Raw genomic sequence first — 27,090 nt, forward strand, 5'->3', positions numbered from 1 at the left:
AACAGAGAAAAGGATGAATCAAAATGAATGACTCTGGTGACAGTGTACAAATCAAAACGTTTTTTAAGTCAGGTGTTTACCAAAAAAATTTAAGAAGGACTTCATTGAGATGTCAAGTGAAAGGTAATTGATAGTAATTTTTGACAGACCACTATATGATTTTTGGCATATAATTCAGAAAGAAGTTTAAAAATATTGAGTTCTGCATAATAAAACTATCATTTCCATTTACTTATTTAAGTGAGAAAGTTTTTTCAATGTTTAAATCTGTAAGAATAAAATAGGAATAGAATTGATGCTAAGCCATGACACATTCTAGTTTTAGGTAATATTTACTCATGGAAATGTGAATTGGGGAAAACAGCCCTAATCATCTCATTGAAATACATTTCTAATAAAATGTTACAATTTGTGTAATTAGCTTTCAGATTTTGTAAGAGTGTAATATTGTTTTGAGAAATTATATACCTATAAATTACAATGATAACTTAATCCAGGAGAGGATTTTTAACTTTTATACCTTTATGTTTATGTTCATAAGACAAAATTAATTTTCCACTTGAAAGTACAAATTTTGATGTATATATGTTGATAGCTTAATCAATAGAAGACTTTCAAGCACATAAATGTATAATATTTAGATACAATTCCATGGGGGAACTGAAATTAAAAAAGCAAGTCCAAAAATAAAAACATAAAATATCTATTAAAAGAGTATTTTTCTTCAAGTATTTTTTAGATGGATGATAGTGGGAATCAAACTATTACAGTATTTAGAATCCACTGAATATATTTAAAAGAGTGATATTACATGTTTATTTTAGCACAGCAATATTTAGAATATGCCAAAACTAAAATCCTTTACAACTGTTTTGCTTTATGATGAAAAACATTTTGGTTGACAACTTAAAATGTGATGGATACAGAGTTTAAAATGTTATTTTAGAGTACACACTATCAAAAAATCACTTACGACTTACTGCCTTAAGGCAATCAACTTTTAATCTTCAGCAGGGATCATTTGATGGACTCAGACAGAACTGTGAATTTAAATTCCAATGAAAACCCAGGCTTTGCCTATTCTGTAAACATCTCAACAAAAACCATTCTTGTTCTTGTTTGGCATTTTCTCTTTCTTGTCCAGCTGGGATCCAAACACTCAGAAATGAGTAATAATGGGAAAAGATTATACACTCTTGAATGACTCATTCAAAGACCTTTATAAACTTTGTATATAGACTTGTTTTAGAAAAGAATCATTTGGGTGAATTCTGGTTTGTTTAGCAAATGGGAACTGCAGCACAGTTAAAAGAAAAGAAGAAAGGATGCACAAATGGTACAAAACCATCACTGCAGGCCTTTTCCTTCAAAAACCACTTCACTGCATTTGTAATACTGGGAAACATAAAAAGAAACACATTAAAAAATGTTGAAGTCATCACTGAGTCTTTACCTTCTTGATAATAACATCTTTTGCTTTTATCTAAGATATATTTTCTCTTGCAGATTCTTTTCTTGGGAGACAGTCTTGCACAGGCATGCACAAAATCAACTCTGAACTTCTTTGAAACCTATTATATTTTTTCTGTCCATTTTCAAACTCCACAACTTTATTTTGCATAATATATGACTCCTGCACAATTAGCTCAAGGCTAATCCAGTTCCTACTTCCTGTACCGTAATTGAAAATTCACTTAAGATCAGCAAAGTTCTACTTGCTATCACATTAAAATGATGTATTCCTCCCGATACAATCTCTCATACCTCTTTTCCATTTCAGCTACCCAAGAAAACACCTCTTCTTCCCCTGATATGCAACCTAACTTTTAGAAGTGAATAGAAAACCACCTCTGGCTGACTTTGAGTAGTGTTGAGCCTCCTTAAACTTCTCACTCTGTTCCAGCATTGTGGGTAATGGAACATCCCATAGACTCTATTATTTGCACCTAGGTCAATAAAAATTTATCTGATGGATTTATAAACATCTAATAAGGGTGTATATGCACAAGTAATATAAATTCTTATATACTCTCTTGGGTAATTTCTATTTAAAGTTCTGTATAAAGATATGACAGATTGAATATTAAAAGGACAAGCTAAGCAAGGAAAAGAATCTCTTCTGTATCTATTCATGCCTAACTTCCCACATATTTTTGACATTCCAAGAAAGAAACCTCAAAATAATTTTCCACTCACCTTTGTCCTTTATGATATCTTCTATACAGCTGCAGAATATATAATGGATTTCTTCCAAATTATCAATAAAGAGATTGAATAGAATGGGCTGTAAAATAACTCCCATGGGATGCATCCAGTATAAAAATCTTACATTGGCAGAGACCTGTCTAGCTCATTTACTGCTGAATCTCCAGGGCCTAGTACAGTGCCTAATACATAGTAAGTACTTAGTAATAGTGAATGAATGAAAATAAAGGGGTGGATGAATATCTGGATGGATAGGAACTTGGTGTTTTTGACATCTTCTGATCTTTTTTTTAGATATGATCTTCTAGCCAATAATAAATTAACCTCCTAAATGTATAACAATTGAGAACATAATATTTTATGTTTTTATTGAGAGTATTATTAATCTCCAGGTTCTGGAGATTACCTACATCCACTACAAACAAACTATGTAACTTGGGACAAATGAATTGAATTCTCTATGCTTGATCCCTCATCAATCAGACATTAACAGCCTCTCTCTTAGGCTTGTTGGGAGATAATACACATAAAACACTTGGCCTGGTTAATAGGAAGAATTCTGTAAGTGTGACCTATCACTTTTCCTATTGCATGTTTCCTTCATATTTGAGATTAAAGCCTAAGAATGTATATGTAAACATTATCAGAATTACTATCTCAATTTTTGCAGGGACATTTATAATCACCTCTCTGCTAGCCATAAAATAATTTCATCCAAGCCAGCAGCTTGTACTTCATGATAGTTCTAGAATGTAAAAATGTTGGTGCACATTAGGGTTTAAAGTTGTAAATAACCAGACCAGTCACAGTATAGTAAAAGAAGGATTTTAGGTTTCTTTGGCGAAACAAAAGCAGGTATAAAAAGTTACAAAGATTTTAGATTTTCATTCACAAAAAAAAAAACAAAAAACATTCATTCACATTTTACACTATACATGTTATAATATAAATACAGGAACGTATTATGTGCATTGTAATGAAAGAGGAAAAATTAAAACCTAATAGGTAGACACAGAGTTGTTCTGTGCTCTAGAACACCCAAAGGTGGATCACATTTAACGCAGCAACCAAGGGAACTTGCCTAAAAACAGTGTGTATGATTGTGGCTACTGTGGTTCCTTCTAAGTCAAAAGAGGTTCTGTGAAAAAGAATCCATGTTGGGTCTGCTCTTCTTCTATTTGTATTTTATTTGTTGTCCTCTCAAGATCATTCTAACTAAAATTAGGGAAAGACTCCTAAATGTTTTCTTTCTATTACAGGGTTTTCTTTAAACATTAAATTAAGTGGATAATGATTCAGAGTCATCTTCAGCAGTCATTTTATTCAAATTAAGGGGAGAAAACAGAGTGGGAAGAGATAGGGAGAAACTTTAACACATACACTCCACCTAATAGGAAGCAACACCCACACTATTTCTATATATATGCTCCTTGCTTAGAATGGGCAAACATCATTTGCTGAAAGCTATACACTTTTCCACTCTTTTTATAATAAACACTTGATGCATTCTATCCATCCCATTATTTAATCAGGGACAGACTACCTAGATTATATTGTTCCAAACTGTGTGAGGGAAGTATAAAGGCTAACACTGAAAAATAACTAACATACTATGTCAATGTTCAGGTTTGGGGTAAAATAACATCCAATAAATTAAATCAGTATGGCTTACTTCATTTATTTATGTATGCTTCACAGCTGCAGCATTCATACATGAACATTCAAAACTTTATAAAAGATTAAAATGGTTATATATACAAAATTTCTTTCTTTGAATGTGTGTTGTTTTAACAAAACCCCTCCCTCCAGAGCCCTAGGTCTATATCCATTTGAAATGTTGTTGATCTGTAATCTTGCAAGTTAGTGTTATAAAAGCCATTAAAAAGGAGACCCAGTTGAGTTAATAATTAGCACTTTGACCCCTAAAAAATGCTCCTAGTCATAGAAAAGTCCTCCATTCAGGCCTTTCTTGTAAGTGAAGAAAAAGGAATGCAGCAAAAAGAGAGTTCCACGTTGCAGTCTCTAGTTCCGTTGGGATCCCATTAGCCAGCCAGGCTTCAGCATCACATGGAAGCTGGCTGTACCTAGGGTGGAAATGGTGCAGTGATCTACAAAACTTTGTGTTTGTTAATAGTCCAGGAAAAGCCATCCTCCATCTTGCTGACAAAGGGCAAGGGAAACCATTTCCAGCCTAAACAAACTACCAAAAGCAGCCGAACAAATGATTAAAGACCTGTAAGGCTCCATAATCATCATTAAATATGCCCGAACTCAGTGTGACTTTTTATTTTATATACAGGATTAAAATCAACATTAAATCATCTTATTTACATTGCCATTGGTGCTGAAATGGAGCTTTTTAAATAGTACAGTAGGCTGGTATACATTATAAAATGGTCTGCACTGGAGGCAAATAGAAAACTAAAGAAATTAGATAGTCTGGAAATGGTTACATTCTGCCCTTATTTTCTTTCCTTTTGTTTGCTTTCTTTTTGAATGCCAATACTTTCATTTAAAATGTTTTCGAGCACAGCAACACAAAGGGACTGGACGGTGGTCCAAAAATCCAAACCAACTGATAATACTTCTCGAGGTGATAGGAAAGGCACAGGAAGTTAGGACTTTGGCTGAAATGATGAAAACACATGTTCGCCATTTTAGGGATCAGCGCCTTGATTCTTGCCACCTCCTGCTCCAACGGTGATCATGTTTTGATGTATTTATTGAATTGTCCTTTGCTGATGAGGAATTTTTAAAGTATTTCTTAGAATAAGTCCTTTGGTATGCAGATGCTACATGGAAGGAAAGAAAGAAAGAAAAGAAAACACAACAATATTACTTGCTCCATACCCTAAACTACCAATACCGTAGCCGTAAAATGAGGGTGTCTAGTAGTTGTTATAGCATGGTTGTCCATTCTTTCTAAAGGACCACTTACGGTTCAGGCAGGTAATTTTAGGCATAGCCCATCTTCCATTTCCTAGGCAACGGATGGTTGGAAGGTGGCGTTGAATGAAACCATCTTTGCAGTGATATCTAATCAGGGAGTTGATTTCATAACGAGGTTTCATCTTTCCAAAGGTCTTGGCATTTTCTACAACAGGGGGCTGGCCGCAAGCAACTAAAGAAAAGTAAATTGGGTTATTTCCAAATAATCTAAGTATTTCTATTGGCATGAGTTTCTCTTTTTTTTTCCCCTTTCCTTCTTTATTATACCCAATCAAGCACCTTCAGCAGTCATTTAGATTAAGAAATTGAAAAATTTCAAGACAAAACTAAACAGTAAGGCTCTGGGCCTAGTTTGAATCTCAGATTCTGTCATCTTGAATTGTGCTTTTTTTTTTAAAGAACCATAGGGCATATGGTCATACATTCATCTGTCCATTTGGAGGTGCTACTTTTCTGAAAAAAATTCTAAATTAAAAGGAATTTGGAATTTCCTGTCTCATGCCACCATGTGGCCTGTTGATGTTGTCTTCACCACCATCCCAATGTTTTTATTTATTACCCACCTTCACTTCAAATAATAATAGATTTGTAATAATTAACTATTATTGTCACTTCTCCCCAAAAAACTTACAATCTATAATAACATCATAGCTTCAAAATGTGGACAAAATATGTCCAAAATATGGATAAAATACCGACTCTTCAGTATAAATAAAATATCTCCAGGTTCAATTATGTTTATTTGCTCTTTTCTGTCTTCTGTACAGAGACAGGGAGCAAGTCAGGACATAGTATTCATGCTTCAATTTTGTAATTACCTTATAAATATAAATTTCAACTCTTAAGCAGGGTAAGTAAAGGTAAATCTTGGAATATATAACCATCATTTTTAACCCACAATAAAAAATTCTGTATATCAACAAACTTAGTGATGGTAGAAATAGTAAAAAGGAAATAGTAGTAAAAGAAACTTCACAATTTCGAAACTCAAGAAGCTGGGAAAATTGGTTCAACTGAATTTGTATTAATTTGTAATTTTATTCAATATTAGTGTACTTGTTTTAAATGATATATTTTAAAAATTAACTTTTATTAAGTGATTGTGTTTTGCTATATATCTCTAATAAAAATATAACTTCACTTCAATATAATTTCCCTAAATGACATTTCCTATCAATAGTTTACTTTAAGAATGCCATCATGAGGCCCACCTGATAAGCATGTCATATTCTCTCATGAAATAATGCAAATCTTCAATGGGAGGATGGATGATTACCAGAAACCTTGGTACCAAGATGTTTGGATGTCAAAAGTTCATGAATATTAAATTTATTTACATATTCAAAAGGCTGTTTATAACCATATTCTTTTGAAATGACAAATGTAGGTTTAACTTAAATATTTAGTTCCTTTAATTTACTTCTGCCTGACAAAACAGCTTAGAATGTATTGACCCATAGCAAACAAAGCTGTCTTTAATGAAACACAATCCAAGCATATATTTTCATTCACATAAGAAATTGTCACTCAGATAGACATAACCTAAAAATAGATTATAAAGTCCTACTATCTATAACTAAGAAATTAGAAACATTTGTGTATGTATTTGATTTTTACAAATTCGTAGAAGATAAACTGAGATTTCTATAATAATATGTCATTTGCAATTAATAACCTACACTATGTATATAGTTCAATGAAAACCCACATCTGGATATCTACACTTCTTTTATTGTAATATGGAAAGTCTATACTAGGGTCCAGATACTAGCAAGTTTCAGATAGAATGAGATGGAAGTGATACGGAAGGTTAAAAATTATCAATTAGATAACTCACTATACTTGATTCTGACTAATTAAAAGTTGTCTTTAAATTTGAGAGGAAAGCAATATACAGATTTCTTCCAAAACTATAAATGAAGACTTATTATAAAGTTAAAATAATTCAGGGAGTGTGGTACTGGCAAGGACACGCAAACAGACCAGAAATAGATCCACATATATATGCTTGATATTTGATGGAAGCAACATGGCAGAGCAGTGGGGAAAAGGTAGTTTTTTCACTTGGACAATTGGGTATTCATATGGAAAAAAATATGTATTTGGTTCCCTACCTCAGAGAATCCATGGGAGATCAATTCTAGATGGTTTAAATATATAAATGTAAAAGACAAACTATAAAACATTTAAAAACAACATAGGATAGCTTTCTGACTTTAGGATAGGTAAAGATTTCTTAAGACACAAAAAGGTTTAAACCATAAAGGAAAATTCAACAAAATGAAGAACTCTGTTCATTAAAAAATGCCATGGGGAAAGACAAGCTACAAACTGGGAGTAGATATTTGCAACATATAATTGTCAAGGGATAAATAACCAGGACATTTTAAAAAACTCACAAATCAATATATAAAAGAGAAGCAATCAATTTTTTAAAATATACAATAGACATGAACAGAAACCTTACAAAAGAAGAGCTATAAATAAAAGTGTATGAAAAGATATCCAGGGAGAAGTATCCAAGACAACGTAAATTAAATCACAAGAGATAACATTTTATACCCACCAGATTGGCAAAAATTTCAAAGTCCATTAATATCAAATGCTGGAGAAGATGTGGAGTAACGGGACCTTTCACACATTGCTCGTGGGAGTGACAATTGGTACAACCATTTTGGAAAATAATTTGGCATTTTCTAGTGAATTTGATAGTACATGTATCTTATGACTCTGCACTTCACTCCTGGAAAAACACCCTATGGAAACTTGCAGAGATCTACCACAAACAAGTTCAAGAATAGTCGAAGAAACATTGTTTATAATAGTGAAAACACTGAATGTAACCCAAATGTCCACTGGCAGGAGAACTGATAAATAAGATGTTATATAGTCATATACTGTAATACTACACAGCAGCCAAAATGAAGAAATACAGCTACATGCATCAACATGGATAAATTGCACAAACATAATGCTGAACAAAAAAAGCAATGCACAAAATACAAACAGTATGATTCTACTTAATGTTCAAAAATGTGCAAAACTAAAAAATTTGTTTACAGATACAAGCATATGTGATAATTCTAAAGAGAAAAGAAAGGGGATTAAGTCATTATCTATGGCTGGATTTGGGAAGTAAATGGATGGGATTGGAAGGAACCTGCAGGATGCCCCAAAGATGTGTAGATAGTATCAAACGAGGTGGTGTTTTTTTTTTTTTTAAAGTCTTTTATATATAATATAATCCTTCTTTGCAAGTGTTTAATTAAAACGACCTAGGTCTGCATGTTTAAGATGTCTAAAATATCTGAAAGGAAAAATAAGTGTCATTTATAAAAGTCTACAGACATTTATAAAATTCATAACATTCCCCAGAGTACTGATTAACAAAGAATTAAGTCTACACAAATAAAAATCAGACAGTAGGGAGATAAAATATATGAATAATTTTGTTTTGTTTTATTTTTCTCCTTTAATGAGGTAGACCTAATGTTTTGTAAATCTTTCCCCATTGGTAAATGTCTACCATGATGTTACTTTTGTGAATCCTTTTTAGATAAGGCAGTGGTTCTCAACCTGGGGCAGTTTTCCTCCTCTCCCTCCTTTCCCAGGGATAGTTGGTGATGGCTAGAGACATGGGTGGTTGTCACAAAGCAAAGGAGGATGTGGAGTGGAGGAGAATGTTACTGGCATTCAGTGCATAGAGGGCAGAGATGATGCTAAACATTCTGCAATGCACAGGACAGCCCCAACAAGTAAGAACTGTCTGGCCCAAAATGTTAATAGTGCTGCTGCTAATAAACCCTGGCATAGGAAAAAACAACACCGGAAATAAAAGAATGTTTGGATCACAAAATGAAAAGCATGACTCCAGGGAACATTTGGAGATCTAAGAGGGCAAACATGACATTTGGATAAAGACAAACAGTTCTTTAAAGACTTCTTACACTAGAAACAGGGAAAAGAGCAAATAACTTGATTTGCTGTTTTCACAAGTTCCATCGCATAAGTGCGGAAGTAACGTACATAGTCAGGAAAGCTGCTCACACATAAAAGATATTCAGAATAAATTCTGCTTTAGACAAGAGAATGGCAGAGTATAGTAGTCATGGATAACAGCTGAGTTTCATCTCAGTTTTGTGTATCTTACTGTTCTCTTTCTTCTGATAGAATTTCTCTAGTAGTGTTTGTCTTTCCTAAAATACCTATAGAGTGTATTTTTAGTTTTATTATTTTTATATTCAAAAATAAGTCAAATGGATTTTGTATTTTGCATTTGTACTTTGTATGTTTAATTGAGGTGGGTAAAATCTGAGTATAGAGATTAAATACTCATGTTCTAACATCATTATCAATTGCAAATAGGTTTATAAATTTTTATGGAAATCCTATTTTTTAAAGGAAGAAGTCTATAGAGTGTGCCTTAGAATTTGAACATATTGGTCAATGATAAACACTTTCAAAAATCAGCTTTCTTAATTTTATCTGTTTAATATCAACTAAGCAATTCTCATTATATTATTAACTTATAAACATAAATGTTTTTATTGTATCATATTTTGAAGGTATTCAACAATAGATATAGGGATGGCATTTTTGTCCTATGGTTTATGTGTACAGATGGAGCTTCTAAGGGAATGAGTGAAAAACTCAAATACCTATAAAGACCAGGAACTTAACCAAAAAGGAGGAAAGGTCTGAATGAGGACTGCAATGAATTGGAGACCACAGTCCCACGAAGGGAGGGTGGTAGTTTCAGCTGCAGTATTTAAACCACTGATAAATTTGAACATGGGCCAGATGGCACCAGGTGTTCTTTTTTTTTAAGTAAAAACTTCACATTATTTTATGATACATACCAGTTTTTTATTGTTGACAACTAACTAAAATTTTTTTTGTTTCTTTAAAATTTTTATTTATTTATTTATTCTACAACTATTTTTTTTTTTTAATGCTCTCCTCATCAAAATAAACAGGTTTATAGGCCCTTGGGCTGGCAATTGTTTTTCTTAAAAATACTGCCAGGTAGTTTTTCTACATAAATGCTACATTGTTATCTTAAGCACTTGAAATCTAAGATGAACACATTACTGAAAACAAACTTTTCAATTATATTGAAAAAGTAAACCATTCCAGAGCAATAAGAGACGCCATATGTGACATCCAGCTTATGTCTTAAAGAATGACATTTGGGCTTCCCTGGTGGCGCAGTGGTTGAGAGTCCGCCTGCCGATGCAGGGGACACGGGTTCGTGCCCCGGACCGGGAAGATCCCACATGCCGCAGAGTGGCTGGGCCCGTGAGCCATGGCAGCTGAGCCTGCGCGTCCGGAGCCTGTGCTCCACAACGGGAGAGGCCACAACAGTGAGAGGCCCACGTACCGCAAAAAAAAAAAAAACCCAAAAAAACAGAATGACATTTATTCTTCCTGAATTTACTTGATAATTGAAATGCAGATTAAGTATACATTATTAATGGAGTAATCATTACCTGTTCCTTTCTTGCAGGTATAGGTGAGATGGTAATTGCAGGGAACATCATTCCACTGGCCATTCTCATGCCATATAATTACAACACAATCTTCTCCAGCAGAAAAGAAACTATCTGGCTGATTGGGCCTCCAGTTCTCATATTGCTGTAAAAATGGAGGGAGAAGATAACTATTGACAGTCAAAGAGAAGCATATTATAAAAGCGACAGTGCCATTACTGCACGATTAAATTAGAAGGGACTCAACAATTTCTGTTGAACCATCTAGCTGAAATAATTCTGGTGGTAAAGAAAAAGATTTTTACACTCTGAGTGGAAAATGTATATATCTCAAAGTCTCTCTTCAACAAATATATATATATTTTCCTTTGGCGATGAGATATATCTAAGGAATCAATGCTCAGTTTAAGAATTTTAACCATGTCATTATTATTAATTATAACAGCATTAATGGAAGTGGAACGACTAGAGAAAAAATTCATAATCTCATCACTCTAATCTGTCATGTTTTCTTCCAAACCCTATGTGCACATATAATTTTATGTAGAGGTGATTATAGTGCAATAAAATGGTCATTCCTTCTTTTATGTTTTTACCACTATAAAGTACCTTTGTCTTATTGAATGTAATTGTTTTCATCCAAATTCTTTGCTATGTTGATATATATATAAATTGATATATTTGCTATATTTATTTTTTTGTTTACCCGATATACCTGTGCCCATCATTTTATGTTCAACTTTTCTGAGTAATTCTGTTTTAGATATGATTCTTATGTGCACCATCCAGTTGTGTTTTGCTTTATGATCTAATCTGGAAGTTGTTTTAATAGGAACATTTATCACATTTATGCATATTAATATACAAGATAATGCTTTAAAATATATGTCTTACTATAAATATATGTTTGCTTTTCTTTAATGTGTGTTCAGATAATTAAAAGGAATTTTATTGACCTGATGTTTTTCTACTGGTTACCTTTATATCTACATCTTTAGATGATACCTTTTGATTCCCTAGTTTGAGCAATGAGATATAACAAGAAATATCTTTTGCCTTCCATCACAGTAATACATGTCTTTTATTCAGCACCAGTAATGAATGAAGCCCTCTTCTGGTACTTGGTCTGCATTATCTCTAACAGTAATCCAGCAAGACTGGGAATAACTTGAAACTTAGCAATGTTAAACACCCAGGACTTTTAGGTTTACATTCAATTTTTTGTTGCCTTAAAATGTAACCTCCATATCAACCAGTAATTATATGAAAAACACAGTCCTTATGCCTATTCAAAAATAACAAACTTTAGTGAGATGAAAATAATATTGGACCATAAATAAGAGAGAAGCTTTCTAGCCTCCGGTCTCTTAACTAGAATGTGATATGGGACATGTTTGTTCATTGTTTCTCTGGCTCAACTTGGGTATTGCTTTCCCAATATGCTTTGCCTACTGTCACGTTTAAATCACATCTAATGCTGACCAGACTGGTGGAGACAAATTTCCTTCATATGAAAGAAATACGTATTCAGATTTATGTGACAATGGCAAATGTGACTGTTTCTTCTAGGCCTACAGATCTATTAGTCTTTCCTTGAATTAAATTTAAAATAAATCTGTGTGTAGAAAACAAACTTATGGTTACCAAGGGGGAAAGGGGGAGGAGGGATAAATTGGGAGGTTGGGATTGACATATACACACTATTATATGTAAAACAGTTAACTAATAAGAACCTACTGTATAGCACAGGGAACTCTACTCAATACTTTGTAATGGCCTATATGGGAAAAGAATCTAAAAGAGTGGATACATGTGTATGTATAACTGATTCACTTTGCTGTACACCTGAAACTAACATAACATTGTAAATCAACTATACTCCAATAAAAATTTAAAAAAAAAGAACCAAGGGGAAAAAAATATGAGTCTGTGGTTGAAACAGTGAGTTAAGAGATTTTATTTGAAAAAGACAAAGTCAGAGAAGAAAGAACTGTATATGAGTTAAGGCAATTGTTTCCAATTCAGAGCATGCCAAAAAACAGTCCTGCTAGTTACTCCCAAAAGCACCATGGCTATCTTTATGTCTTTTAAAAATGTATAATAAATATACTAGAGAATGGCTCTAATTTTTCTTTCTTCTCAGAAAATAATGCGGTTTTTAAAGCTTTAAAATATGGTAAAAACCTAGATCTTTGATAAAATAATTTGTGAGAAGAAGACGTTAAGTTTGAAAACCTCAGGATTAAGAGACCTTCTACTTTTCCTTCAATCTCTTTGCTTAGCTTTGCTTTGAAATACACCTCAATCATGCCAAAATTAAGATAGGAGACAAGAGACCTCTGCTATGTAAAGAAGAGTCTCTGAAAAGTGATAAAACTTCAAAGAACCAAGGGAAGCTTAATAAAGACTTTTTCCCCAAAACACAGAATTAAGGGTGTTTTTATTTCTCTGGTGGAAATCCAGGAATTATATGGATTTAAATTCAACTCTAGTAGCCTGAATGGTACCACTGAGCTACCCCCTAGGTGGCCCTGGGAAAGATGCTCAGAGGACCATACTCACCAAAGCATTCTGTCTGGCAGGTCTTCCTGCGACCGTGAACTGACATTTGATTTGACCTGGGTTTCTAATTATTTCTCTATTTTCCTTTTCTTTGCTTATTTTCCTTTCCTTATCTTCTCTTACCCTCCACCCACCAAGCCTTATTTTTGCCTTTTTTTTTTTTTTCCGGCTACCCTCCTTTAATAGATAACAAAAGGAAATGGAGTAACAATGCAGATATAAATGTCACATTCAGCCTGCTGCTGCTGTATAACTAAGCTGTCTTTAACAGATGAATTAAAGCAGGATAAAATTAAAAATTAAATTAATAAAAGAATAAGAATTCCTTAAAACTAACAAAGATCTACATTTAATACTTTTTATGGTGAAAGGTCCCAGAGTTCCTCATATACTTAATTTGGATTTTAGAGTTCAATACTTTCTAGTTTACTTTCTAACTGACCTCTTTCAGGAAAACAGTGAATGTCCTCAAAGGTGGAAAATTTTCCAGCATCCCAATACCATGTGTAAACTGTGCAGTGCTCCCCTTTCCTTGTCCTTACCACACTATGCATCTCCCTTCTTTGTTCTATTTTTTTCATAACACTTATTACCTTCTAATATCCTATGCATTTTACTTCCTTATTATATTTTTTCTCCTTAGTAGAGTGTAAGCTCATTGAAGACAGGGATTTTGGCTTCTTTTGTTTACTCCTGTATCCCCAGTGCTAGGAGCTATGCCTGGCACATACTGGTGTTGTTTAATTAATAATTTCATATTTAGAAATAATGAACCCCAGAGTGTGCTGCGTTCCTCCCTATCCATACCTGCCCCTGCTCGAAAATGTTGTTTGCTGCTGGCAAACAGCAAGCAAGACAATCACAAAGTCAGCAGAAGTAAATAACTGGTCTGGAAAACAGTTGGCAATACATACTAAGAGCCTTAAAAAGTTCCTACTCTTGGACCTCATAATTCTACTTCTAAAATGCTATCCTAAAAAATAATCAGAGATATGAACAACATTTTATCTAAAATATTACACTAGCAGTAAGTGGGAAAAATCTATAGAGCAAATATATATTCAATAAATCATGGTATAGCCAGACAAATGGGACATTATATAACCATCAAATATCTTGGCTTTGAGGACTATATAAGGAGATGAAAGATACTAAAAGAAGTGTTAACTTAAATAAAAAGCAAAGTGCTAAAAATGTACAATAATCCAAATTTTATGCATACTCTCAATGCAGCTGTGTGTGTGTGTGTGTATGCAAAAGACCCAAAGAAAATACAGTAAAATGTTATAAAGTTTATATCTAGTGATATGAGACTAAGGTAATACTTTATTCTATATATTCTTACAGATTTTCCAACTTCCCTTGAATGAGCATGAATTACTTTTCTAATCAGTAAAAATGAACATTATAACATGACCTATGCAGTGATCAGAAAGAACTTACCGATTTCTTAGCTAACACTTTTTAAATCTAACCTCAACAAACATCACTTCAAGTCATCCAAGTCCCTCGACTGCCATGTATTTTGCAGCTGACATTTCCTCCTGATCTGAACAATAACCATCTCATTTTCACACTGAAATGAGATTCTGATTCCATGCCACCAAAGTAATTCTCAGGCCTTAAGCTTCCCAGGCTCAGACCTCTGGTAAAAGATTTAATTGTTTTGGGTGGGAATTGCATTTGGCTTGCAGCAGTGATCTGTATTGTTGCTTGGCAGAACTGTGGCTTAATGGTGCAGGACCAAATTTTAAGTCTGTGGTTTTTACAAGAATGTTTGATACCCACAGGCATGTCACACTATTACCTCATATCTGATTGCTCCATTGTGCAGATTTATTTTGGCTAGGATGCTTTGATTTTGCTCCATGTTACTGCCAAACTGACTTAGCAAAGGAAACTCCAGTTTTCTGAACAACTTTCTTTGTTTTCTCCTGAATTCTTATAGCCTTATTTAATATCACTTGCAGAGAAACAGAGTAGAAAAAATAAATCATTGATTTTAGGTTCAATAATGTATTTTTTTCACTAAAGCTAAATGTTAGGAAGAGATCTCTCCTCAGGAAATCAATTCTGAGCTATAAGAATGTAATCGAGCCTCTCTCACATAGATGGTGTCTCATACATACAGAAATGTAGACTCTTGGAATGAGCAGAGAAATATTCTCTGCTCCCATCTGGATTTTTTTCTCCTCGCTGGGATTATAAGCAAACATCCTGGGTGATCTAGCCCAGGTCGACCCTCTTCTAGGGCTGGATGGGCAAACTAAAATTATTCCAAACAGCATGGCTTGGGAGAATTCATTTTAACACTGTGGATAAAAATAAATGCTGATCAGACCTCAGCCTGTCTTTGTCTCAGAGACTCATGTTCTCCATTCCAAACCTTGAACTCTCATTGTTTCCCCCAGAGACCAGAATTAGATCAATCCCATGTCTGAAAAGAAACCCCTAAGTTACTGTGCATTTTTGTTCTCTTCTGATGGCAGAGAAAATTATGACATAAAAGTCACGTAGTTGATGTAAAGGAAAGCCAGCTCAGATGTAAACTTATCTACATGTTCTATAACAAACATGCATTTTATTAAGAAGTAATTTTTTTATACCTAGTATGAACTGCTTAATGCTGTACACTATATGAAAAAGTTACTTGTAGTGTTCCAATTAAATGATTACCTCTTTGTATGTGTAAAAAAAAAAAAAAAAGTGTCCCAAAAGACAACCATTTCAACTAAACTGGATTTATTAACTTTTCAATTATTGTTTTCTCTTTCCTTTCCCCCCAATCAGATTCAAGCAAGTTAGCTGCCAAAAGCATAAAATGATTCTAAAAATCCTGGCCAAAATCTAACAGCTAAGTACCTTTCTCTTGAATGAAAATTGTCTCCACAAACCAGAGAATTCATTTTGAACCAATCCTAATATTGAGAGGACAAAGTCAGAGCAGACTGAAGTTATTCATTACAATCTATCAAACTTTACAAATGCTTAGATTATTTTATTCCAAATAATCTGTATTTTATTGTCAAAAACTTACTTCTGCCTTATATTAACATAAAAGCAGAGAATTATCCTGCGGGTCTTATGGAGCACATGGGATTCCCCTGCCTGCCAATATTCTCCACTCTTGGAGAGTGATCTCAATTCCACAGATCTAAGACAAACTTGACTTAGGTTTCTCAAGCAGAATGGCTGAAGAGTTACTCTCTCCTTCCCAGCTCTTTGCAAAGTCTCCAACTTAATTCAATCAACATACGGGGAGGGAAAAGGTGTGTGTTGTGTTTGGGGATGGGGGTAGGGTCTCTGCTTTTGAAAGTTACCAGCAACCTACTAAAGTCAGACAGGGTTTACATCCTTTCAAGGTGACTCTGACTATATAGTATCTAGGAGTCCCAACTGTCATTCAGAGATACCAGATGATCTTTTATCTTTAAAATACACACCACCATGATCAATGGCCCTGAAATCTCAGCAGATAACTAGTATCACAAGCATGTACAAAATAAATGGAAGATAAAACTGTAATGTTGGGCTTCCCTGGTGGCGCGGTGGTTGAGAGTCCACCTGCCGATGCAGGGGACACGGGTTCGTGCCCCCGGTCCAGGAAGATCCCACATGCCGCGGAGTGGCTGGGCCCGTGAGCCATGGCCGCTGAGCCTGCGCATCCGGAGCCTGTGCTCCATCCACAACGTGAGAGGCCACAGCAGTGAGAGGCCTGCGTACCGCCAAAAAAAACTGTAATGTAATTGAACTAGAGGTGGATCACTGTCTTTTTTCTAAGGTTAAAAAAGTGTTGTTTCATAGACTCGCAGATATAGAAAAGAAACTTATGGTTACCAAAGGGGAAAGGGTGGGGAGGGATAAATTAGGAGTTTGGGATTAAGAGATATACACTACTGTATATAAAATAAACAGCAAAGACCTACTGTATAGCACAGGGTACTATGTTCACTATCTTTTAATAACCTATAATGGAAAAGAATCTGAAAAAAAATACACACACACACACACACACATATAACTGAGTTAATTTGCTATACACTTGAAAGTAACACAACATTGTAAATCAACTATACTTCAGTTTTTAAAAAAGCATTATTTCAGAAATACACAAGATTTAAAAATAAATCAGGTACTTTGCTTTGCTTTGCTTTACAAAAGGAGTTTGCTTGGTTCAGCTTTGAGCACTGCTTTCAGTTCAAGAAAGGAAACAAGACCATACAGTATTAGTCAGTTAACTGCTGTGACAGTCACGTCCCAGCTGGTCCTTTATATGATACATATATAAGCAAATTGATTTATGAGGAAATATGCAAGCAGCTGGATGGTGAAAAGAAAAGGCTGGATCACGGAAGGCTCTTGAACCGTAGAATGACTTACCCTTCATGCAACATTCCAAAACAGTATTTGTTTTTCCACATCAAGATTTTTTTTGTCTTTAGAAGATAATGTCAATTCAAAATTCAAAACCCTGAAGATAATAAGGTCATGCTGCAACCTCTAGTAGAGAAAGAATTCCCGGAACATGAAAGAGTTTTGTTTTTAAATCCCTTTTATCAGAATTTAAAACTAAGAAGTTTTCAAAGCAACTGGGCTTATCAAAACTTAGTTGATAACTAGCCCTTCTCCATAATATTTGACCCATTTCAAATTCTTTTCATTGAGATTTTACCATTTAATTTGGTCAAATAACTATAAAGGATAATCGATGGGCACTAACAAGTTCTAAACAGTTAGATACTCTGTTTAGAATCTCTTGGTTTCTTTTCCTCTCTAATAAAAAGAAAATGGAATTTTCACACACTAGATACAATTAAAGTTCATCTTTTTGTGGGACACAAATTTGAGATTTACTACCATCACACACACATACACCCCCCCCCCCTACAAATACAGTATTTCTTGGCAGCAGGGAAGGATATATCTAGGATAGACCTTTGGGAATGCCCTTGTTCACACAGACCTGTGTAGCAGAGAGGTCCCCACCATAAATACAATAGAGAAGGTCCAAACTGGTTAAATAGTTAGTAGAATAAATATCAACAGACCCCTAGAGATGGGAAAACTGAGCTGTCCATTGGACAAACTTGCTAGCTAATTGAATGATTTTTACAGACTAGCCAGCCAGTGGGTACAGTTCAAATTTGTGCCTGAGCAAAAAGTACGAAATAGTTCATATTTATGGATCTTCAGGGTCTCTCATGTATATTTGAAACTACAAATCTTGAATCTGCATCTGCCTACTCTATCATTGACCTTGTACCTACCCACATATTTACCTATAGTTTTTTCAGCTTAGATTGAGTCACCTTTTATTCTTTAAATTCACTGTAATTTAGATTATCTTAAATGGCCAATTAAAGGCTTTATGTTTTAGAACTATTATGAGTTTTGCCAAGTATGTTTAAACAATTAACCACACACATTCCATTGATAAAAACCGCTCTTGACATTTGTCCAGTAAAGCCATGCTCTGACATAATATATTATGGTAATTGTTGGGAGAAATTAAGGCTTCAAGCTATAATTTGGAGTTTTCTTCCGTGAACAGTCCAGTCTCTGCTTTCTACCTACTCTCTATTCCCCCAAACGCTGCTGATTTAATTCACTGTAAAAAAATTTTCATAAGAAAACCAAAAATGTCCTCTAGGTTCACATGCCAAGGAAACCAGCCAAGGAAAACTTTCCACTGCTATTACTGTGTATAAAGTGAAGATACGGGAAAGATTGGTCCTAATGCTTACCTCAGTTGCTAGGATTTTACTAAGCATGTGACTCCATGTATTAGCTTTACGCTGCATTTGAAAAATCATCTCATTTCACATTTAACTTTCTGGTTCATGATATAATGCAATTCATACTAGAATTTTAAAACCCAAAGCTATAGGGACTTAATTCACAGAGAATACTATTCCTGCAGAGACCTAAGTGGAGTTCTGGGACTGTGAAGTTTTGAAACGCAAAATACTATATGGCCACTAGGTGGTGATATCCATCCATCATTAGATTTTGAATTACCAACTAAGTCACTGTTAACAAAGCAATGTAGACGTCCTCCCCCACCCCCGCCCCGCCCCAAACCATGATTATTTCCTCCATATGGAAAAAAAGATTAAAGGATTATCTGTGATATGTTCCCTCAGTTTTGTGAGGAAAAGTAAGAAGAGAACACTTTGCTAAAAGATAGACCTCAGCTAAACAGTATTTACCAACTCCATTCTATTTAGCTACAGGCCAATATAGCTATAATCTGAATTTTCTAGTTGACTAAAACGTTCAACTACAATATTTATTTTTTTCTATTTGTCCTTTTAAAATTATCAGATGATTTACATCAACAGTGAAGTTGCATCAGAAGCAAAGCCAAATCTATAATAGCCACCTAAAATCCTTAGGACGGGGCAGATCATAAATAAACATCAAGGCACACAATTAATGTCTGCATGTGGTTTAGTCTGTTTTTAGGTAAAAACTTATGTAGATTAGCTATAAAAACATGACACCTGTACGAAAAGCTGAGCTTCTCTGTGTTCAAACTCCTTTTATCACCTGGAACCGGTAGCGCCACTGCTGTACTCACATGGCCACAAATAACATCCAAATGCAGTCGATGCCAGGGGTAAGCAGATAACCACCAAAGGGTAAAAGCAAACTCCAAATAGAAAACACAGTCCCTAGAGGACGGCTTACCCTTTTGAAACATATGCTGATAAGAAACCACCTTTGCACTAAATAAAGAACTCAGAATAACCACTCTGGGTTTATCCCCCGGCCCTCACCTTTCAGAACACAGGTCAAACAGTTATCTGCCCGGAGCTTAGAAGGACTGTTTATTAGAGAAATCAAAACATGTGTTAACTTTAAAATGCCTTTTTTCCCTAGATGGCTGTGGTCACAAGAGGCATTTGTTTGCTGTCTGTGGGGGATTATATTTAATTTTGTTTTCTTTAAATTGTTGGGGCAAATGACCTCACTGCAAGGTAGAAATATACCCTCCCTCCTCTGATCCGCGTACTTGCTGCGGGTTACTCTGGTCTGGGTCCTTGTTTATTTATGTTTTAAAGGAGGTTATGGTTTGGCTGTTGTCTTTTAGTTGAACAACCAAAAGGAAAAGAGCAGCTTTGTTTTAAAGGAGAAAGAGACATTTGTTTTGGTGTCACTGCCCAAGGCTGGCAGCCTGGAGTGGGATCCTACAAACATGAATATGTCGAAGGGAAAAAAAACTAACTCGGGGTCTCCTGATAGCTGTGAAAGTGGCAATATGCCCACTATTTTCCTAGCTGGCAAATCTCTGTGCGGGAGAGACAATCTGCCAGCTCTGGAGCACAGCACTAATCTTGTGTAATAGCGTGAGCTCACTGCCCTACAAAGTAGTAATTATCCACAGCAGTTTCCAAAGGATGTGAGTTCCTCCCACTCTGAGAGCACTTGGAGACGGGGTCCCAGGCACAGCCCCACTAAGCCACTTGCATTTAATCCCCACCATGAATGGTGCCAGTGGGTTCCTTCGCCCCAAGTTTGTTTGTACAGGTCTTCAGTCAGGAAGTGCTCACGATCCAAATGCAACTTGAAACTGCCAAACCCATTCAACATTTTCTTGGCCTTTTCCATGGTTATGCATTGCCGTAAACTAATTAGCAATTAAATTTAAATAACCATGTGTGATTTTTAAGGTTTCACAGAGCACTGTTGGAAAAGCATCTGTGAAAAGGAACTACCACGTTGATAAATTCTTCTGTTTTTCAAGGAGAATCTTGTCAAATATGAAATGATTTTCCAGGGGTGGGTAAATATTGTTCTTCCAGCTGTTTGCCCATCAATAGCCATCTGCACTCAAGGAAGGGAAAGGCGGAGATGAGGGTTTTGTGTTCTAGAACTACACTATGGCTCAATATATTTTATGTGAAGAATCAGAAGAACCAGTTCTTGGTTTCAAATCAAACTGAACTGCAACACAAGTAAAAATTTTCACTAAGAGCTCAATGGTCTCTCAGAAAAGAAACTGAAAATTCTTCTACTGGTGAGTAATGTGCTAAAGAATGAAGAAACAGCATATGTTTTCCTTGGCTTTTAGATTAATCTAATGAAGCCTGTGAGATTTAACAAATTAATGTTGATATGCGGTGTGACTTGCTCACAGAGAAGTGGCATTTGACTTGGAGCTAAAACCACAGCACAGCCGACACACACCCATCTGCAAACACTTTACAGGAAGTCTTCTAAGATTTTCAGGTAGAAAAAGTAAAACTTAAGGTTTTGGTTTGGGGGTTTTGTTTTGTATCATTGTTTTCTGCCAAATCATTTGCAATCCTTCAAACCTACAAACCTACAAACCAGCTTAGAAAACACAGGGAGTTAGTTAATACTCTTGATTCTCTTTTCAGTGTCCAAGACATCTGGGAGAGGGAGGAGGATATGAACCTTTGTGTCTATAAAAGGGTAATAATAATACATTCCTGCAGAAAAAAGAATAATGGTTTATGGCCTGCGAGTTACTCCTTTTTAGGTGTCTCTTCCTGGGTTAAGGGCTATTTCTTTATTGTTTCTACCTTTTTAAAAGCTGTTTTTTTTCTCACCATACTTTGCTTGACAGACTGACATGTTTATTTATGAAAGGAGAAAATGGGTCTCTGGATTTAAAGTCAATTCCACATCCGATTTGGCTATTTTCCTTCATTAACTCTGCAGCATAACCAGGAGGGCAAGTGGGTGTCCCAAATTCTAGGTGTGTCAGTTTGCCAATGCTTAACCATGTTTATCAAAATGAAAAAAAAAATGCCGAATTCAGTTATCTTCCAGAAATATTTTTTTCATGTAGCATTTTTTAAGCACAAAAGGCCATCAATTAGCCTTTTGGAATCTATATCCTAACTAACAAGGGGCAAGATAAGTTGGTTAGCGCTAGAAAATAAGACATTTATGGATCTGTGAATTAGTAACTTGTTTGAGAACTTTCTGACTAGATCCAGAAAGTGCAGAGGAAAGGAAGTCTCTGTTTTCTCCAAACAGGACACTGGAGAGTGAGAAGGAGGCCATGACTACTTCCCAGGAAGCTGACAAGCCAGCAGCCTTGCATGGGTTGACACTGAGTGCTGATAAAATAGAGTTGACAGATGGAAAATGTAAAAGAGATGTAGAAAATGTTCTTTTTAATGTATAAGGATAAAGTCAGAGGTTTTTTTGGTTTTTTTTTCCCTTACAAATCAAACTTTCCTAAAGCTCCTCAACATTTTTAGAAGAGAACTGGATTGTCAGTTCTACTCAATCCTCAACCTCTGGACAACGCAACCTAAGGTGACATTTTCCTTTGAAGTAACTTCATCTGATCCACTGAAGCATCCGATCCCCAGTGGTGAGGGTTGAGCTTTGAGGTGCTGCAGGAGCTCACTAAAAAGAACACAGAAGGGAGCAATACAGACCTCGGGAGAATTGCCACTGCGAGAATCTTATTCCTGGGGCTCAGGGAGAGGAGGGGGCAAGACGGTAACAGCTTTAAATCTCTGAGGTCCACAGCTTGATTTTAAACCATTGGTTAGGAAGTCATGTTATAAAAAGTAATGTGATTAAGGCACCTACAGGTTTCCAATATCTCCCTAACTGTGCTGTCCATGGACACACTACAGTCTGTAGTTGAAAAGCAAGTTGTAAAAATGATTTTGCCAGGATGTACATAGGTGAAGAAACATAAATGATTCCATAGTGTTCCCTGGTGCTTGAAAGAACAGACTCAAATAGTGGATAAATAAAGGATAAATAAAGGAAGCCCTGTCCAACCTTAGGCAACCAAGTCATCCTTGGTCAAGCAACCTATAAAAAATGAAATGAGCTGAGAACACTTAGGAGTGAGATTTCCTTTTGCTTGTTTCACTACATTTTGGATTTGGATAATAAGGTTTTTTTAAGTCAAAGTTTTGAGTAATTGTCAGTTTCCTAAAACTTCATGGAAAATCTGCCCTGATATAACTTAAACATTCGACAAGTTTGCTTTCCATCTCTTCTTCCCAAAGCTTATGTATTCTTGGGACAACCATGGACAAAACTGTCATCATTTCCAGTAGGAACATCTGTTTTCCTTTGGGTTAATAACTTTTGTAAGTGCATTATGCTCAGCTACATACTTCTGTTTCTGAGAAACATTTGTTTTCTTTTCGTCATATTTGAAGTACCACCTATTATGTTTTAATGTTTTTCATACTGATACAACTTTAAATAAAATATTTAATTTAGATAAACAAAAATTGTCATATAGAGATTCAGCCAAAAGACTTAATTGGTCCTTTCAGGATTGAAAAGATAACAAAGTGAACTTGTTGAGCAATGTGTGGATATTGATTATCATTCAAATATCTATTTTTGTCAACCACTCTTCTAGGTGCAGAAAAAATAGAGATGAAAGTTAATCCCTACCTCAGAAAGCTCAGTGTCAGGAAATTAACTCTATAGAGGCCAGTGGTAGGATGGGAAGAGGGTACCAAGGGCTTCTAGAACACACAGGAGGAGCTCTTAGTCACACCCAACTAGGAAGGCTTCCTGGAAGAAGGTGACTCTTGGCTAAACAAGGTATTCAAACATTTATCAAATGAAGTTAGGGCAAGAGGTGAGAACATTTTCTAAGCACGAGGGCAAGTGGATGCAAAGACCAGCAGAAGTGAGATGTCATGGCTTATTCCTGGAACTGTGGGTATTTTGAGATGAGGCAGCTTAGGAAGTAGCAGATGGAGTAAGTGGGCTTGGTATGCCTTGATAATAATTACAGAATTTTATACTGAAGGCAAGAGGAAGACATTTGCAAAATTAAAAAGGGAGTAACAAGAGTTCAGAGCAAGGGGAGAGGAAGGTCACAGGCACTGGACAACAGATCTAGGGGAAAACACTTCAGACTAGTCATTCATTTAACAATAGGTTAAAGAAAGAACTTAAAAGTTAGCTAATAGTACAGAAGCTAGATAAGAAATGTTTGTTTAAGTTTGCCAGCTTTAATGTGTATTTAACTTGGATGGTTTAACTTAGTGTCTTTGAAGACATTACTTGGGTGACAAGTAAAGTAATTCATTATTGAAGTTATTTGTCAGGCTTTCTAATAAGCACTTGGGGCATTTTGCTGTTAGAAATCTATAGTCAAGTTAAAGAATGACCGGTGAGTAGAAAACCAAAGGACAAACTGAAATGTGACTGCTTAGTAGGAAACCAAGTGACAAAGTGAAAACTGAAATGTGTTAAGAGAAAATAACCTTAATAGAAATCACAAGGGTAAGGCTAGAACCAATTCTGTTCATGAGTACACTTTTGTGAAATCTACTGGGTAAACACCCCAAATAAATAATAAAAAAGATTTTAAAGATCCAATAAAAGCAAGAATTTGGCATTTTATTAGTGATATCAACATCCTATTATAGAAACCAATAATGTGGGATGAATCCATCAGAATCTGAAGAATAAGGGCAAAGTAGATAACTTGGCCAAATAAAATTATTAATTTAGTATAAGCATATAAATTGAATTAGTCTAGCTATAAAGGATAATCGTATTAAATACGATACACTACAAGTTTATTGGAAGCAAAGTTTAATTATTTCAAGAAAAGAAATGATTGAAATTGAGACCTACTATAAACTTATTTGTTTTTACTCTAAGACTGAATAACAAAAGATAATATACGGTAAATATCAAAGGTTCTTTTTGTATTAATACTGCTCCACCTCCCAAGAAGGATAAGCTCTAATAAACCTTTCAAACAAAAAATGGGGGTGGAGGGGAGAGGGGAGAAATCACTCTAAAACATAAACAAAGTTCTTGAAATTGCACACAGTCAAGTTAACACCATTCCCAATTGTAAGCAGATACTGCTTTTCCCAATGAAGAGTTTACTATTAGGGCTACTTTCAAAAGCAAGACACTTGGAGTAAACAGCGAAACAAAGGAGAACTATTTTATTCAAAGGCCTGAGCACATATGGAACCTGTTAAGGGGATGGTGGCTGTAGAGAGAACTACAAACAAGTTTAAGAGACACCTAGGCTGTCTCTGAAAGGAAGGGATGGAGGCAAGGGTGGTTAGAAAAGCAGAAAGTGGGCCAGAGATCAGTCAAATGGGAGGGAGACAGGCTGTTGGGCAGATGGTCTCTTCTGTTCCAAAATATTCAAAGTTAAGGACACTCCTTAGCACACTTTTATTTTACACAAAGAGTGAATTAAGAAGAAACCAAGGGTCCGTCAGAGTTTTTCCTGGATTTGCTTGTCTCCTTTCTTTGATAAACTTTGCCTTGTGTATGTAATTCATTTGCTGCCCTCTTCAAATTGAGGCCCTTCCTTGGTGCTCTCTCCATAACCCTTAGGTTCCAATTAGAAAATGTGAATGAATTAAGGGTACGTTTCTTGTTTATGTTGTATAGTTATCTATCTTAGGTTATGTTATCTTCCTCTGAAAATTTCATAGGAAGATCAATATTTCTCCTTCGACAAAGTGCAATGCCCACTTATTTACCAAATTTAGAACCAGTCTAGACTATGGAAATTGTAATTAAGTTATTTTTTTCACAGTATATTTCACAGCACAGTCCATTAAAAATTAATGGACACAGACAAAAACATGAGTTGAGTTGGCTTGCTTCAGCATAGTGGAATAATGACATCTGATGAAATCAAGTACACCTGGATGGCACCTGACAGGCAAGATAAATTCCCTAAGATAATTTACAGACCTCACTCATCTGCCAGCTATAAGCCAATATTCAGTCCCATTAACCAAGCTCACGAGAAGCATAGGGCCTTATCCTACACACCTTCAGAAATAGAAAGCAGGCAAGAGAACCACTTCTTTGAAGAGCTGAATTGCTAATGGAGAGACCAGAATAAACACCTAGTAAAACAGAAAAATGCTGAGAATGAAAATATACAAATCAATTCTATATAACCAAGGACAGACTGGAAACAGTCAGGGACTTGGCCTATCAGGTCAGTATGTTGCAAATGACAGACTTTACATTCACTTCACTATGGCAAATGCAACTATTTTAGGCTCAGGGCAGGACCATACAGGCACCCAGCCAACAGTTACACTTTGAGATAAGTCGTGGTCCAGGTCTGCAAGGCACAAGGAAGTAGCAACTGCAACTGGCCACCTGAGTCCTTGGCATTTTAACTTCTGCACTACAGCTCACAAGAACCTGTACTTTTACTGGACCACTTATAAGGGAAAGTCTTTGGGAGGAAGTCTTAATAGTGGGTATCCTAGACCTAATTTCTGTACTTTCACTGGACCACTTATAAGGGAAAGTCTTTGGGAGGAAGTCTTAATAGTGGGTATCCTAGACCTAATTTCTCCCACAGGAATGAAGCCTACACTCAACAAGGGAAAACTGACTAAATACCTATACTTTATAATATACATTAATAAAATTATAAAAAGTCTATAAAAACTATCTGTAATATAAAGGAAAAAAACCTTTTAATTTTTATGTTCACTTATAAATTAAATTAGTAAAAACAAAATTGTCTATCTTCAATTAAAATGAATACATAAGAAGTCATGCTATACCAACCACTATTAATCTGACCAAAATTATCTCCCTGAAATTATTATTCATTTCAGCAAAATGAAAACATACAGATACAACAGTTGCAGATATACCATCCACCCAGGACAATTAGAAGAAAATGAGACTATTCATGTAGAAGATGTAATCCTATACCTTACGGGGAATATATTTTATGAACAAGCTACTTTCCCTACTTTTTCTGCATCTTGCCAAAGAATCTACTCAGGCACACAAATGACAAACAGTGCTGATTAAACATAAGGAGTGATGACAGAGAGAGGGCAAGCCAGGCTTTATTTTAGGGTTCCTAAAGGCAAAATGTGATAAGGGATACGCTTTTTAAAGTCAA

At 35.3% G+C, this 27,090-nt stretch overlaps 1 protein-coding gene across 3 annotated transcripts in view; it reads right to left on the bottom strand.

Annotated features, from left to right (window-relative positions):
- Nucleotides 1-3,506: 3,506 nt before the first annotated feature.
- The window catches only part of VCAN (versican), a 114,710-nt gene continuing 91,126 nt past the window's right edge, over nt 3,507-27,090 (bottom strand). For all 3 annotated transcript variants that reach the window (XM_082620306.1, XM_082620308.1, XM_082620307.1), the window contains 3 exons: nt 10,644-10,788; nt 5,144-5,326; nt 3,507-4,997 (listed from right to left, as the gene is read on the bottom strand). In XM_082620306.1, the coding sequence (XP_082476432.1) occupies nt 4,870-4,997; nt 5,144-5,326; nt 10,644-10,788 (456 nt within the window). In that variant the 3' untranslated portion in view covers nt 3,507-4,869. The remainder of the gene's footprint in view (nt 4,998-5,143; nt 5,327-10,643; nt 10,789-27,090) is intronic.

This window comes from Mesoplodon mirus, assembly GCF_964341445.2.
Source record: "Mesoplodon mirus genome assembly, chromosome: 5".
NCBI lineage: Eukaryota > Metazoa > Chordata > Mammalia > Artiodactyla > Ziphiidae > Mesoplodon > Mesoplodon mirus.